The sequence below is a fragment of the Quercus suber genome, unplaced genomic scaffold (assembly GCF_002906115.3).
Source record: "Quercus suber isolate HL8 unplaced genomic scaffold, Cork oak 2.0 scaffold_195, whole genome shotgun sequence".
Classification (NCBI taxonomy): Eukaryota; Viridiplantae; Streptophyta; class Magnoliopsida; order Fagales; family Fagaceae; genus Quercus; species Quercus suber.
Window position 1 is genome coordinate 1,101,138 of NW_027069653.1, and position 15,933 is coordinate 1,117,070.

At 32.4% G+C, this 15,933-nt stretch overlaps 2 protein-coding genes across 2 annotated transcripts in view; both read right to left on the reverse strand.

Moving 5' to 3' along the window:
• Window positions 1-6,927: 6,927 nt before the first annotated feature.
• LOC112011650 (cytochrome P450 81E8) overlaps window positions 6,928-15,933 on the reverse strand; it is a 21,565-nt gene continuing 12,559 nt past the window's right edge. Inside the window, exon 3 of the mRNA XM_065778987.1 lies at window positions 6,928-7,160. Within this exon, the coding sequence (XP_065635059.1) occupies window positions 7,131-7,160 (30 nt within the window). The 3' untranslated portion in view covers window positions 6,928-7,130. The remainder of the gene's footprint in view (window positions 7,161-15,933) is intronic.
• Window positions 7,176-9,271, reverse strand: LOC112032504 (patatin-like protein 2). Its single transcript, XM_065778990.1, has 5 exons — window positions 9,000-9,271; window positions 8,735-8,916; window positions 8,416-8,608; window positions 7,668-7,829; window positions 7,176-7,526 (listed from the first exon to the last, which is right to left on the reverse strand). The coding sequence occupies exons 1-5, from the start codon at window positions 9,111-9,113 to the stop codon at window positions 7,206-7,208; spliced, it is 972 nt and encodes a 323-aa protein (XP_065635062.1). The 5' UTR covers window positions 9,114-9,271; the 3' UTR covers window positions 7,176-7,205.

Genomic DNA, 15,933 nt, shown 5'->3' on the forward strand with positions numbered 1-15,933 from the left:
AGTACGCAAGTTGCACAAGTTTTGAGAAAAAGTTTGTTCAAGCAAATTGTGACCGGAGACAAAGTTTCGCCCTTGTTCATCATTCTTGAAGAAGTTACTATGTATGTGCACCATAGAGTTTTGTAACCAAGCATCTTCTTGATCTTCATCGTGGATGAATTGAAGAACTTTGCAGCCAACAATCTTCTCTATTTGGTGATTGAAGTCGCGTACTGGGATCCACGTAATTGGTTAGTCACGTACTTAGAAGCCGTGCATCAAAAGGGGAAATTGTCACTACAGAACAAGTCCAATTGGGTATTGGAGTAAGGGTTTAACTGTAGGTTGGTATAAGGTACTGAGATTCCTTTACTTGTAACCGCTTGTTGTGATAATAGTAGAATTTCGGGAGTGGTAGCCTGAAAATCACCCAGTGGGGTTTTTGCCGTGTAGGTTTTCCCCATTCGTAAACAAATCACTGTGTCAAATTTATTTTCTGCTACACTTAGATTAATTGGTGATTTGTTTGTGCTACCATGAGCTTTACATGCTAATTTGATTAATTAATAACTTGGCTAATTAATCAATTAATTTAATCACAAAGGGTCAATATGTTTTTGGCATATCAATAATAACGTAGATGAATATCGGATATGAATAGTTGCTTCAAATTGAAACGATTTCATAAGTGTTGTACTTTTATTGATAAATAAAAATATGAAACAATGTAAAAACTTTGGGCTTATTAATATAATTTCTCTAAATTAAAAATAACCCCCTCATTCAAAATTAGATCCACTTATAGTTATTATGCATTAGTTGATATTCTTTTGAATGACACAATATAGCGATACAACTGAAAATGATTGAAATTAGGAAATTAAGATCTTAGTCAATTGAAAATGTATTTTAAAAAATAGGCAAGCTACAATTTACACACATGTGGTTTGGTCAAAATTTAAGTTGCTTACCTATGGTTTGAAATTTGACACTTTACCCACCTGACGTTAACTCAGTTAAATTTCTATAACCCACCTCTATTAAAAATAGAATTAAATATGTAATTTTGCTCAACTTTTATATCTTTCTTCTCCAAAAACACAAAATACATAAAAATACAAGATCAAATAAGATCAATATCCATCGGAACACTTACATCATGAAATTTCAAACCATAAGTAGTTACTTACCTATGGTTTAAGTTGCCTATAGGCAACTTAAATTTTGGTCAAACCTCAGGTACGTAAAATGTCAAATTTTAAATCACAGGTAGACAACTTAAATTTCAGCCAAACCACAGGTAAATAAGTTGTAATTTGCCCCCAAAAAAAAAAAAAAAAAACAGCAAATGAATATGTTTATCCCTTAAAAAGTTCAATTAAATGACATCATTTCCCAAAAATTTTATTTGAATACCCTATTAAATTAACAACTGTAAACAAGTTTACGATAATGTCACATAAAATAGTAGGAAAGCAAATATGCTAATATAAATTATTATATAGGGCAAGCTAAAAATAATACAAAAAAAGTTAAAAATATACAATATAATAATACAATATAAATACTAGCAATGTACTTATATATTACAATAACATTTACTAACTAATGTTAACTTAGTCTCTGCAAATATAGCTAAGCTATTCTTGCAAACCTCAAGAACTTTGCTCAAAACTCATCCTCAGACATAGAAAGAACCTTAGTTATAATTGGGCGAGCTCTGCACATGGCCTCCAATGCCACGACTTTGGGCATGGTGATCCCATTAATTACCTTTAACTATGTCAACTTCTTCCTCACTAATCTTTTCCCACTCAAAGCACTGAATTAATGACCCTAATGTCAAGCCTATTGTACGTTGGGCAAGGCTTGCCCCAGGACAAGCCCTCCTTCCCAGTCCAAATGGCATTAACTTGTTCATGTCACTCTCTCCATTTTCAAACCTCTCAGGCTTAAAACTAGTTGCATCATGCCATATATTGGGCTCTTTATGTATGACCCATGCATTAACCAATAACATTGTCTCACGTGGAACATTATATCCTCCAATTGTACAATCTTTAGAGGACATGTGGGGTAAAAGCAATGGGGTGGAACATTATATCCTCCAATTGTACAATCTTCATAGGACATGTGGGGTAAAAGCAATGGGGATGCAGGATACAATCTAAGAGTCTCCAAGATTATAGTTTGTAGATAGTGCAATTTAGAGAGATCCGATTCACATATTTAATACTATGAAATAAAAGTATGTCCAATTCTCTCATTGTTTTCTACTCATTGATAGTATGACATTAAAACATGGTGTGGCCAGTGTGTATGCACGTGTCTTATAGATAATTTAAAACCATGGTTAAATATGGCTTTACATTGCGTACCAACTATTCTCTCTACTTATATACTCAAAACAAAAACTATCCAACCAAATTACCCAAACTTAAATCATATTTAATCCCCTAATTTAAAAAGAAAAAGAAAAATACTCGTAGGGGTTTCGGCGTCTTGATAGTGGTGGGAGGCCAATATGACGGAGGCGACATCCCCTCAGATTTCTCTTTCTCTCTCTTTTAAATGTTTTGTTAGTCTCAGGTCTTTTATAATGAAACAATACGTTTTGATTTTGTAGTGAAACAATGCATTTTATTTAACAATTCACAACATTTTTATGTCTCTCTATCTCTCTCCAAGGCCTTATTTGGTTAGTTATTACTATTAGTCCTTAATTATTAATTTTTTGCCTTTTTTTAAATATTAAAATGGTGGGTATGCTAAAAGACATGAAAAGAGAGAAATGTGTGATGTAAGCTTAGGCAATTAATGAGAGACTAATGAGATAATAGTAAAATAAGTTAATGTAAACTTTTGGTTAACAGTAAAAAAAACTTAATGAAAGAGGTAAAAAAATGCTAAATGCAAAATTAGAGCGTCGCTAGGCAAGACCTCACGCACTCCCGCATGAGATCTCTGCTTATATATATATATATATATATATTGATGATTATTCCTTTTTAACTTCTAATCACTAATCAACATAAGCCTCAAAAAACTTTGTGATAGGACTTTATCATACGTACAAAATAAATAAGATTTTTTTATCTTTACTTTTTTTAAAAGGATATTGCTATTGTGTTCATCCTTATAAGAATTTAAGCATAGATTAAATTTTCATTATTTTTGACAATTTTTCTTTGATTCCTTTATAATTTATATATTGTGTTGGTTTAAATGAATATTTTCTCAAGCTTTCAGATGATGGACTTTAGATAAGATGTTCAACTTTTATACGCCAAGCATTGACTATAAGTCTTGTACATGGAACAAATAGAGATAAGCAATTAAGAATATGGTCCATTTTGGTCGGCCTTAGCTTGATTTGTCTAGACATCAATTTTCTCTCTTGCCAAAAATCCGACTTATTTTAGGTGGAAGTTTTCTTGGTTATTACTTGTATACAAAATTCCAGGATCATTAAATTGAAATAGGTCCCTTATTAACCTAACCAATTGGAATAGGATGAAATTTCTTCCCATCCACACTAAACGTTGTGTACACTCCAAATTTTTTCTGCATCTCATAATGATACGTTGTTGATAGGTGTCATCCAAGTCCAACACTATGGCCCAAAAGCTTTACTATTCAATACTTTGCGAGAAAAATTAAACACTCATTTGATGTAATAGGAGACTATGGAATTTGATATTGTATACACTGGGGTTTGTTCTTGATATTGTGAAATTGCTGTAGGTCCTAAAAACTCTAGTTTGATTAGTTGGCAAGTCATCTTCTTTAATCGTGAAAAGTCTACAATGGAAAACTTTTGTATTCCTACAATAAATGTTTTGGAGAGAAAATTGTTAGTCCCCTCATCACATTGGGACTCCCCTATTTATACGAAGGGAAAAGGGTCCAATATTCCTAAGTGTGACTTAATTACATGGAATTTTTGTGCAAATGTGCCTAGATTTCTTTTAAAAATTTAATTATAATATTAAACTCTAATTTGGTGATTTTAATATAATTTTTGTGGTTTGATTTTGATTCAATAAAGACATATTAGCCAAAAGAAACGAAGGTGGAGTTATTAAAGAAATCTGTACTTTCAAAGTAGCAATTACAGATGGCTAATGCTGCATTGTATATGCCTTTTTCACATATGCTCAGAGTACCCATTAGGATTTCCCTTAATTATGATAAACATATTAATTTTTTTTAAAAGAAATTTTATATTTATTAAATGATATATATATATATATATATATATGTCGGGGGCCATAAATTGGTTTTTTTTTTTTTGTTTAAATTGATACTAAGATGCTCTTTTACTTACTTATACTTTTCATTTGATAATTATCATTCTTATGGGCATTTGGGGCTTTATAAAGTGATATAGTCATATAATAGGATGCCTTTATGCCATTTTTTATTTGCTAATTATGATTTTTATCAAGTTCTGTTAATAGATTAAGATTGTCAAAATTTATTTATTTTTTTGGGTTAATTTTTTTTAATAAAAAATTATTTGTGTTTCTACACATTTTTTTGATAGAATAAAACTTTTTAACTCATTAATGTATTGCTCAATGTGTAGAAGGATCTATCATTTCAACTTCAATGGAATGAGCTTAACTGTTGTTTTCTTGATCCTTTTCCTTTTGGTTTTTCAAGTTAGTATAGATGTTAAGCCAATGCTTCAATTTCATTATACACAATTTGATTCTATTGTGTTTGTTGGTTGATCTTATACATTCAAAAGAGTAACTTTCATAAAGATAAATTAAAATTGAGGTTGTTATGTGCTTCATATCATTTTAGGTTTAAAAAGTTTACATTGTAACTAATACTTTTAATTTGTAGTTTTGAAGTTTTTGTGCTCAAGATCGATTTTGGTAGGAAGAACCATCAAGGGCAGCTTGGTAGTGTCATATCTTGAGATATGTAAGTTGTTTTATTAAAGAGAATTTATTCAACAAGCACTTATGCTTATTGAAAGTTTGCAACATACTCTAATAGATTAAAAATATAATTAGTGTAATCAGTTAAATTAGTATCTATTGATTTGTTGTTCCATGAATGTGAGAATGCATTAAGCCATATTCAAAAATGTTTTATTCATTTTTGTTTTTTACTATTGATTTGAATTATGATATTAGCTTACTCATATTTAGTTTCTTCGGCCACAATTGATACACATGCAATCAAGAGTATAACAAAAATTATGTTCTTCCCATTGAATTCCAAACAATGGGCTGATGTTTTATATTAGCCAATCAACTTAAATCTTTAATATGCCTTTATTACTTTAAATGCTTTAGATAGAGTCAATGATAACTTTTCTATTTGATAGGCCAAGAATGTATTGACCCTTGTGATAAATTAACTAATTAATTAGCTAATTAATTAATTAATTCAATTAACATGCAATACGCGTGGTAACACAAACAAATCACCACTAAGTTANCAAATAATTTTTTTATTAAAAAAAAATTAACCCAAAAAAATAAATAAATTTTGACAATCTTAATCTATTAACAGAACTTGATAAAAATCATAATTAGCAAATAAAAAATGGCATAAAGAGCATCCTATTATATGACTATATCACTTTCTAAAGCCCCAAATGCCCATAAGAATGATAATTATCAAATGAAAAGTATAAGTAAGTAAAAGAGCATCTTAGTATCAATTCAAACCAAAAAAAAAAAAAAACCAATTTACCATATTGAACCACGACCATTATGACATGAAGCAAGTGGAAGATGAGCATTATTGTTATTTATTATCCCAGGTGAATAAACATATGTTTTTTTTGGAAGATTCATGTGTTCTTAAATAATCTGAATACTATTTTTGTTTGTGCAAATTATAGAACATAGAATTGGTAATTTAGCAAGATAGGCATAGGAGAAGGCATGTAGTGGTTTAGGAAGAAGAGTAGGCATTTAGTTATAAGGGAAGAGGAGTAGGCATAAACATAAGAAAACCTTTGGATGGAGGAATAAGGAAAACAAAGAGTTTTTGATGATTAACATCCCTCTATCTTATCCATTAGTCTTATTTATTACTAATTAAAATCTATTGAGTTTAGTAAATAATTGATGTGGCATCTAATAAGTGTAATAAATTAAAAATGATGTATTTTATTTCAAAAAAAAAAATTCAATTATCTTTTCAAAGAGAGTGCCACTTGGCAAAACCTCATACCCTCCTGCGTGAAATCTTTGCTTATATATATATATATATATTAATTGATTTCTCTAAATTAAAAATAAACCCCTCATTCAAAATTAGATCCATGCATAGTTATTATGCGTCAATTGATATTCTTTTGAGTAACACAATATAGTGGTACAATTGAAAATGATTGAAATCAGGAAATTAAGATCTTAGTCAATTGAAAATGTATTTTTAAAAATGGGCAAATTACAATTTGCACATCTATATTTTGGTTGAAATTTAAGTTGCTTACCTATGGTTTGAAATTTGAAACTTTACCCACCTGAGGTTAGCTCAATTAGATTTCTAAAACCCACCTCTATTAAAAATAGTGCTAAATATGTAATTTTGCTCTACTTTTATGTCTCTCTCCTCCAAAAACATAAAAATACAAGATCAAATAAGATCAATATCCAGCGGAACACTTGCATCATAGAATTTCAAACCACAAGTAGCTACTTACCTATGGTTTAAGTTGCCTATAGGCAACTTAAATTTTGCTCAAACCTCAAGTAAGTAAAGTGTCAAATTTTAAACCACAGGTAGACAACTTAAATTTTAGCCAAACCACAGGTAAGTAAGTTGTTCTTTGCCCCAAAAAAAATAGAAAAAAGCAAATGAATATGTTTATCCCATTAAAAGATCAATTAAATGACATCATTTACCAAAAAATTTTATTTGAATACCCTATTAAATTAACAACTGTAAACAAGTTTACGATAATGTCACATAAAATAGTAGGAAAGCAAATATGCTAATATAAATTATTATATAGGGCAAGCTAAAAATAATACAAAAAAAGTTAAAAATATACAATATAATAATACAATATAAATACTAGCAATGTACTTATATATTACAATGACATTTACTAACTAATGTTAACTTAGTCTCTGCAAATATAGCTAAGCTATTCTTGCAAACCTCAAGAACATTGCTCAAAACTCATCCTCAGACATAGAAAGAACCTTAGTTATCATAATGTCTCAAATAGATATGGTAAATGTGGTCATTTAATTGGTGCGTACCTGAATACGGAGGTAGTTTTTCTTGCAACCAATGGCTTGGAAGAGTGTGGACACATGAATGTCGACCATATCAGAACTTGCGTCTGCATAAACGTCGAGCAATGGAGTTGCACCATTGTCATAAACCCAACTAAGCAATCCCCATTTTGAGGCTTTGGCTGCTGTGTACTTCTCTTCATGCTTGGCCTCACCTGTGCCCAATGATAGAACTAGCATTCTCTTGCTGTAATCTATTGGTTTTATGTCAGGTAACTCAAAGCTTTGCATCAATATTTCTTTCCTAATTTGGGTTATGGCCATCATCGTCTGTGGATTTAGTTTAAAATGGATAAGAGAAATTGCCAACTTGATCCAAAATAAATCAAGAAATATCTAAATAGAACAACCAAACTTCCAAATTAAGCTTCGTCACCAAATGCAACTTATATTATCAAATTAGGTACTCACAGGATTATTTGCAGCAACCCCACCATCAATGAGATCAAAACTGCGAGTTTTTCCCTCTGCATTTTTTGTCTCGAAATAGTGTGCTGGAAGAAAAGTGGGTGCTGCAGAGGTGCCGATGCAAATATCTGCTAGCCTAGCGTTCTTCAATTCATTTAGCTTTGCCTGTACAAATGATTATAACGGTTGAGACCATGTAATGGCCAATTGGCCATAATTCCAACACCACTTTATTTAAAAGTTTTAACGGGTAATTTTATGTTCAATTATGTAATACCAATATTTCTTTTTCCTTTTTCTTTTTCTTTTTTCCATGCGAGATTTTCACCAATGGAAAAAAGTTTTTCTCCAAGCTTCATGACATGGCAATTAAAGGCGGTTTAAATGAATCATATAATTTATTTAAATATAATATATATAAATAGCCTTATAAATGGTTGAGTTGAACAAAATAACTTGAAACTAGTTTGAAGTTAAGCCATTACTTTTCTCTTGTGTGTGTATGGTTTCTCAAAAAAAAAAAAAAAGAGAGTAAAACTTTGTTCCCACCAATAAGTCTAAACATTTATTATTGTTACAATGATATGTTCTGATTAATGTATAATAAAAAATGGTGTTAGGGATAAAATCAGGGAAAAGTAATGTTATTATAATTACAAAATTTGTAAGAGATATTGTATGCATATATAGTATTACTCGACTTCTATATGTACAACACTTTCAAGTATACTTATTATTGTCATACTCATACATCATCGGTCGAAAAGATCACTGGCTGAAGGAGTTTGATATCAAAGGTTGGAATGATCACATCTGTTAGAGTCTGTTTCACAGTTAGGTTGCCAAGTAGCTCGTTTGTCAATGACCGCAGGTACTTCCCATCATACTTGGGCCCCACCACGGCACCAAAGAAGCTTGTCACTGAACTCACAAAATTTTTCTGCCTGCTTCCATGGAATCAACTTTAAAATGGAAAATATATACCTTTTCTTGAATTCACTTAAAAATTGTAAAAACTGAAAGAAATTAAAGGCTTGTTTTTGGGGTATTGTGATTTCATTGAGATTTACCTGCTCTGGGGAAAAATCTTGGGACAGTTCTCCAAATAGAAGTTGATGATGTCCTTTGCAGCATACATGGGCCGTTTGTCTTTGTCTGGAGCTGTAAGCATGGCTGTTACTAGCCCACCTGTACTTGTTCCTGCAACTACGTCGAAATAATCTGCAATTCTTGCATTGGGCCCGTCGAATTCCTAAACATAATATAGAGATACACAGAAATTATAACAAAGAAAGAAGAGGTTCATGGCTATGGTTAGTGAAGTATACTGTATACCTGAAGCTTGGATTCAAGAAAGCCCAAGAGGGTTCCAGGAATAATGCCTCTAATGCCACCACCATCAATGCTCAACACAGTCACCATCTTTCCCTTTGCAAAACCAGTCGCCATCTCTATATTCAAGAGAGCTTTTCGTACTGTAATTCAAGTGTTTTTTAGCAAATTAATGTCAATTAATGTTGTGTATCAAGCATATACATAATATATCTATAGCCAGATCAACTTCAAGCTAGGATATTTTATGTGGACTCAAAAGAAGACTTTAAAAGCATTCCATGGCCATTATAACCAAAACAAAGAAAAACAAATTCAATGGCCCACCCACGTGTGAATACGACCTTATTAGTTATCACATCCTCATCCGTCCTGTCGGCACACCTTTGTGGATCGAGTTCATTGCTCTTATTGATCTCACAATTGAGTGGGGGTAAGTACGAAAATAAACGTGTTTTTTAGATCATAATTGAGTGGGGGTAAGTACGAAAATAAACGTGTTTTTTTTTTTTTTTTCTTATCACATAATTATGGATTTCATTAATTAAATTTATGGTAGAACTTAAATTTATGTGAGAGAATATAATTATTAGGTCGATCAGAAAGACTGCTGACGTGTGTTCTCTCCCTAACCTCTCAACCAGTAAATGCTGACTTAAAACATTTATTATTGGTTCTCAGCTTTTGAACTTGTACCGGAAAACCCAAATAAAATTGAACTCTTTTAAGAAGAACTTAAAAAAACTGAACTTGTTATAAAAATACCCAACCCATTCCTTAGCACGTGACCCTCCAATTCTCTCTCTTCCCTCTCTTTCTCTCTCACCGTATGAAAATGTATTTTTATTTTTACAACTCATGAACAGTAGAGTTGTATATATACAACCTTACTGTTCATAGTTGGCAAAAAAAAATTTTGGTCTATAAACCCAACTAAAGCCCTCTTTTAGTGTCTTGTTTAGAAAACTAGCAACTGGGGGGATTTTTACACCCCCAATGCTAATGCTAATGTTCTAACAATCTCAAATCACCAATATTTAAAACAAACAAATTAAACAAAAAAAAAAAACAAAAAAATCCAAATTCCTATAAGGTTACTATGTGTATACCTGCCCCATGCTGCCTCCTCTTACCACCAATCTATCACCTTGAATCCGGCCATGACATTGTCCACTTGGCTCCAAGCTCATGATCCAAATCAAGCCAACCACCACTACTTAACTTTTACCTTTGGTTGACTTCTAACTTGCGTTGGAACTTGAAACCCAATGATGTCTGCACCGTCTAATTATAATTTTTAAATAATATATTATAATATATAATTTAATGGTTTTGTTTGTTTTCTTTTCTTCTTCTTTTTTTTTGTTTTTTTGTTTTCTTGTTTAAAAGAAGAAGGGTTTTGTTTATCTGCACGCTCTGTTTTTTCAACAACGATATTTTCTTAAAAAAAATGAGTTATTTAAAAAAAAAAAGTAAGTATTTTCTATAAAACTATCTCCTATAAAACTATCTCATTTTCTTATGTTTAGTAGCAACTTTAAATGAGTTAAAAACAATCTCTTAACTTCTTTTAGTTAACTTGCTGTGAAATAGAGTTGTTTTCCAAAAAAAATTAGTGGAAAACAATTTATTAGAGAGAAGACAACAATAAGCATAGTAGCAAGCAACAAGAGCAACAAGAGCAACAAGCTTTGTGGTTAGAACAAAACAGAGCACAAAAACGACAGTAGCTTGTAGTGAATTTCTTTGTACATGTGACTTGTAGCTTAGTAGATGAATTCTTTAAGTAATAGCACATGAGAAAGTTAGTTATTATTATAGGGACACGTGTGTAGTTAGTTTTTCTCTTTTGTTTTGCAGTTAAGTGGTTAGCTTGGTTCAGTCACTGTATATAAAACTTTTGTACTCATTCTTTCTAATTAATTCGATTGAGATCATTTTTCGTCCATTCCTTGATATGGTTCAACACAAGAATCTCCAATGGATGACCGTTTGTTTCTTCATCATGGAGAAAGCACCAGCACTGTTCTTGTGACTCAGCCATTAACAAAGTGGTGAGCTTAAGGAGAGCTAAAACCCAAACAAAATGGCTAACAAATCAAGAGTTTCAGAGGGAGTAGCTATGTCTTTTGGGCTGAGGTGCTTATGTTTTTATAATGGAGTTTTAGAGAAGCATTAATTAACAATAATCCAAAAAACGTAGGTCTAATTAGAGGCAGGGAATCAAGGTTAATCTCTCTAGGATTTGGCCAAAAGTAGGAGATTTACTTTTGCGGCTACCTTGCTTCTTTGGGCAATATGACACATGGTGGGTTTTCGGAGTGTTTTGCATTAAATGTCAGAATTTCTGGAGCTGAGTTTAACCAATGGGATTAAGGCAAGTATCAAGGACGAATCATAATGTTGTAACTGAGATTTAGACCCCAAGAAGTAGGATTCAACACCCCAAGCCAGGTGTCAAACTCTAAGTCCACTTCAGGGGGTTCTGCTGGAGATCCCTTTATGCCCTCCAAACCACATGCTCCCAATTTTACCCCTTTAGGATTCATGGGCTTGGCACATGAATGATGTCTTCAACGTTTTTGACATTTATAGCATCAATTTGTTGAGGTTTGGATAAATTGGTTTCAGCTCCCTTTCAGCTAGAGATACAATTTTGAGGAAGATAATGGAGATTTATCACCCTTTAGACTTTAGCTGATATCACACCCCTCGGGCACTGTTCACATCAGGTAGAGGATGACAGAAAGTTGATGGGACAGCCCCTTAATCATCCTCAAAGACTTGGCTCTCTTGTAGGGGCCTCCAATTGTACCTTGGTCAGGGATGAACAAGGGCTGGTTGTCCAGTTTCAATCCTCCGCCTCTTGCTAGGGTCTTTTTGATTGAGCTTGCTCACATGGGCTAGTTCCTTTGGGCTGAGTTGTGTGCATCCTACAAAATGGACATCAAAAACACATGTTGTCATGGGTCTTCATTCCTCATGGACTTTTATTATTAAATATTTTTTAGGTTTTCATAGATACTTTTTTTTTTTTTTCCTTTCCGTTTGATAAAATAAATAAATATATTGTAAACTATCCACAATATAAGTCAGAGCTTTATGAGACATTTACAAACAATACAAATAACAAATGATGCCTCCAAATATACATAAAATTCCAAAACTCCAAATGGATCAACATATAATCAAATTCTTCCTAGGATAGGCAACCTCAATGACAAAATCTAGGCCTACTATGCCCAAGGCTAACAAATCTCAAGAACCCAACCTCCGATAGAATTAGCTATGGCCTCAATAAATTTATTAAGTTGAGTCACAAACCAATCATAGCATAAATCTCTTAATTAGCATAATGCTCTAGTCACCACCAATAAAATAAGCTCCGTGCTCGAGGTATAGCAAATTTATCTGTAAAACTATTGGAGAGTGGAATGAGCTAAAACCTAGTAAGTAGCATAATTAATAGGGTAAGGGAAATGCAAGTTTCATGATAATAAGCATTTTACAAAGCATGCTATAATTTGGAAATTTTCATTTAATTTATGCAAAATCAATTTCATTAACAATACGACAAGAATGATAGAAATAATATAGCACCAAGCTTTCCAAAATAACTATGAAACTATATTTGATTCACTGTGAGCCATAAAAGTATCCAATACCATTTCAAAACTAGAAACTTCACCCAAGGTGCCACCAAGACGGAAATGTTACTAAGACATCATACCGCCACAGACAAGTCGGAACCCAAACACACTAGCATGATATATACCTCTTTTGGCATGTGGTCTATTGGTGCTGCCTAGCCTCACCCACACCCTCAAGGATTTACCTATCTCCCCTATGGGCAACAGGGGATAACGCGCCTTGTAGTACCTCTTTTGCATGTGGTCTCTTGGCCCTGCCTAGCCTCACCCACACACTCAAGGATTTACCTCTTCCCCTATGAGTAGCAGGGAATGACGCGTCACACAGTACCCTTTTTGCATGTGGCCTTTTGGCCTTATGGGTAACAATCTCACCCACACACTCAAGGATTTACCCGTGTCATGCAAAGCGAGAGCCTCCAACCTGGCTTATAGTCACGAAAACGGGGTAATCACACGTCACAAAGATGTCATCACAAAGACAGGGTAATCACATGTCACAAAGACGTTGTCACAAAGACGGGGTAATCACCAACATAATAGCATAAGGGCAAACCCACATCAAAAGCTCACAAGTTAAATGTATTCAAATATATAGTTTACTTTCAAGTAGTTTCATAAGATATTTCAATAACCAAATATCCACAATATTCTCAAAGTCCTCAAAACCATTTCTTGTCATAAATATTTTACATAAATTTCCCAAATAATACAATTTAAGACAAAACATCTTTAGTATTTCCAAATAATACTATAAATCCATGTAATCCACTATCAAATGAATTCAATGATACTTTTCTTTTCCATGCCAAATATTCATGCATTTCCCCATATGCAAATATTAAACATGATGCATTTTTCATATATAATCACATATAGCAGGGTCACAACACAACTCTTTTTAGGAAACATAGTTTCAAGAATTATTTTCCAAATTGTATTTAACCCAAAACAACATTTATGCAACATGATTATTTTCCAAAATCCCATGAAAAAGCTACTTACCTCAGTAGTCCAATCCAAATTTACCTCAACCTGGCATTGCATTCAACCAATCAAGTTACTAGGTCCATTGCCAAACACCTTGGAACCAAGAAGCACAAGTATCAAGCCTATTAATAATAAGGTCTACTACAAAATAACGCCATCAAATTTGTCTCCATAAAACAGAAAGGATTCCCTCAAAAATCAAACCTAAGGCCCTAAAGCCTAGCTTGACCATCCCAAGACAAGTACCCCTACCCAAGCGGGAACCAAACAAGCATCCAAGAAACTCATAGTGTTGACACAACCAAAACATTTTAAATTCATCACCGCAATAATGTGCATCATAAGATAATGTAGCATACTCATGAATCTCTTTGGGTACTAAATAATATATTTAAGCTAAGATAAGATCAACCAAGGTTTGGGATTAATTCCACAATTTCTAAGCGTTTTAGTCTTACTTTCAGATTTAGTACATAACAGGGCAGCCATTTTGTAAAGAAATTTTGGTCAATGAAAGTTATCTGATTAATTCAAAACTTTAGGGGAACATTCCCCCATATGTATACAATGTACCATAGAAAATTCAGCCCAAAAGGATTTTTCGGTAATTTATTAAAAATCATGCATTGTGGCTGACTCAAATCTGTCATGACAGCTTTAGAAAATTGCTATAGTTGTAAGACGAGCCCAAATTATTTGAGAATTTACTCACATTAAAACCACCAGATTTAAAGCATATTAAAAACAAGGAATCAAACCCAAAATCTCATATAAACAACTTATCAAACACTTGGTACGCAACAAGCAAATGCCCACATTCACATATGTCAAAGTCACTCAAATGCAAAGGAAACACACTCTAAAATCAACTCACATCAACATATGCAACAACAAGACCCGTCTAGTTGATCTAGCAAACCAACCCTCAAATACCCATTAGAAAACTCATCAACCAAAAACCTTTTACCAAAGCAAGAAATCTCAAATGATATGAAATTTTCAAATTTTAACAAAACCATTGCCACCCAAATCATCTTAACCCTCTAATCTTCCATAATATAGTTAAACACACAAATAAAAAGATAAACTCTAATTTAGATATTATTCCCTTTCAAAAGAAAATTGCTTTAAAAATATTTGGGGTGTTACAAGTTCAACCTCGATTGGACCATAAAACCAGTAACCAGTCCCTTTTCCAATTCTTTGACCATACAGGTTTTTAAAACCACGGTGGCTAATAATCCCAACTAAACATGTGTTCCAAAAAATGATGGAAATAGAAGAGAATGGTTGCATCTTGATGAGTCCAGAAAAATCATTGAGGTCGTCCATCTTAATGGATGACCTTGCATTAAAGGAAAAACTAAAACCGTTCATGCACATTCAACACATTAAAAGACAACCATTTTTCGTCGACCTTAAACTCTCATCAATACGATAACCGTTACACATGGGTAATAATATCACCTCCAATTATGTACAACAACTACCCAAGTCAACTATAAAAGGGATAATCTGTCTCACTTGCTTAGGTATATCCGAAAAAGAATACAAAATACAATCTATATGCAAAATATATGGGCTGATACTGACTCAAGCATCAAAGGCTCCCTCACTAGGGCTATTCAATTAGCTTTTTTATTCTTACAGATCTTCAAAGCCCATAAAAAGCTAAAGATTGGATGAGTGACTCATCTGACGATTTTTGGTTTCATCAATTTGGTGCCATCAGTGGGGAAAGTTTAGCCATCACCATCAAACACACAACCATCACCAATACCACCATCACCATCAAACCCAAAACTCATCACCACCATCACCCAACCACCACAACAAGCCTTCACAAAACCCAAGTCAAATAAAAAAAATCATTGCAAAACATAACTAAAACACCTCATCACCCAAATCTAAAGAAAAAGAAAAACCCAAAATCTAAAATTATAAAAATTAAAAAAAAAAAAAAAAAAAAACCGCAAGCAATCTGATTCAACTTTCTTCTTTGATTAATGAATTTTATGTCAAAATTTTTTATATTGTTATTATTAATAAAATTTCAATTCAACATATGTGGATATTTGTTTCTATATATTTTTATTAATGAATTTTATTTTTTATTTCAAATTTTTTATTTGCTTTCATATGTGCCTGAGATTTTTTTTCTATCTTATTCTTTTGTTATGTTTAGAATTGATTTTTTTTTTAGTATTTGGGTTAATCTCTATATTTATATTGACATTTTTTTTCATGAGTTTGGTTTTTGGATTGAAATTTCTACTTTTTTTTTTTTTTTTTATATT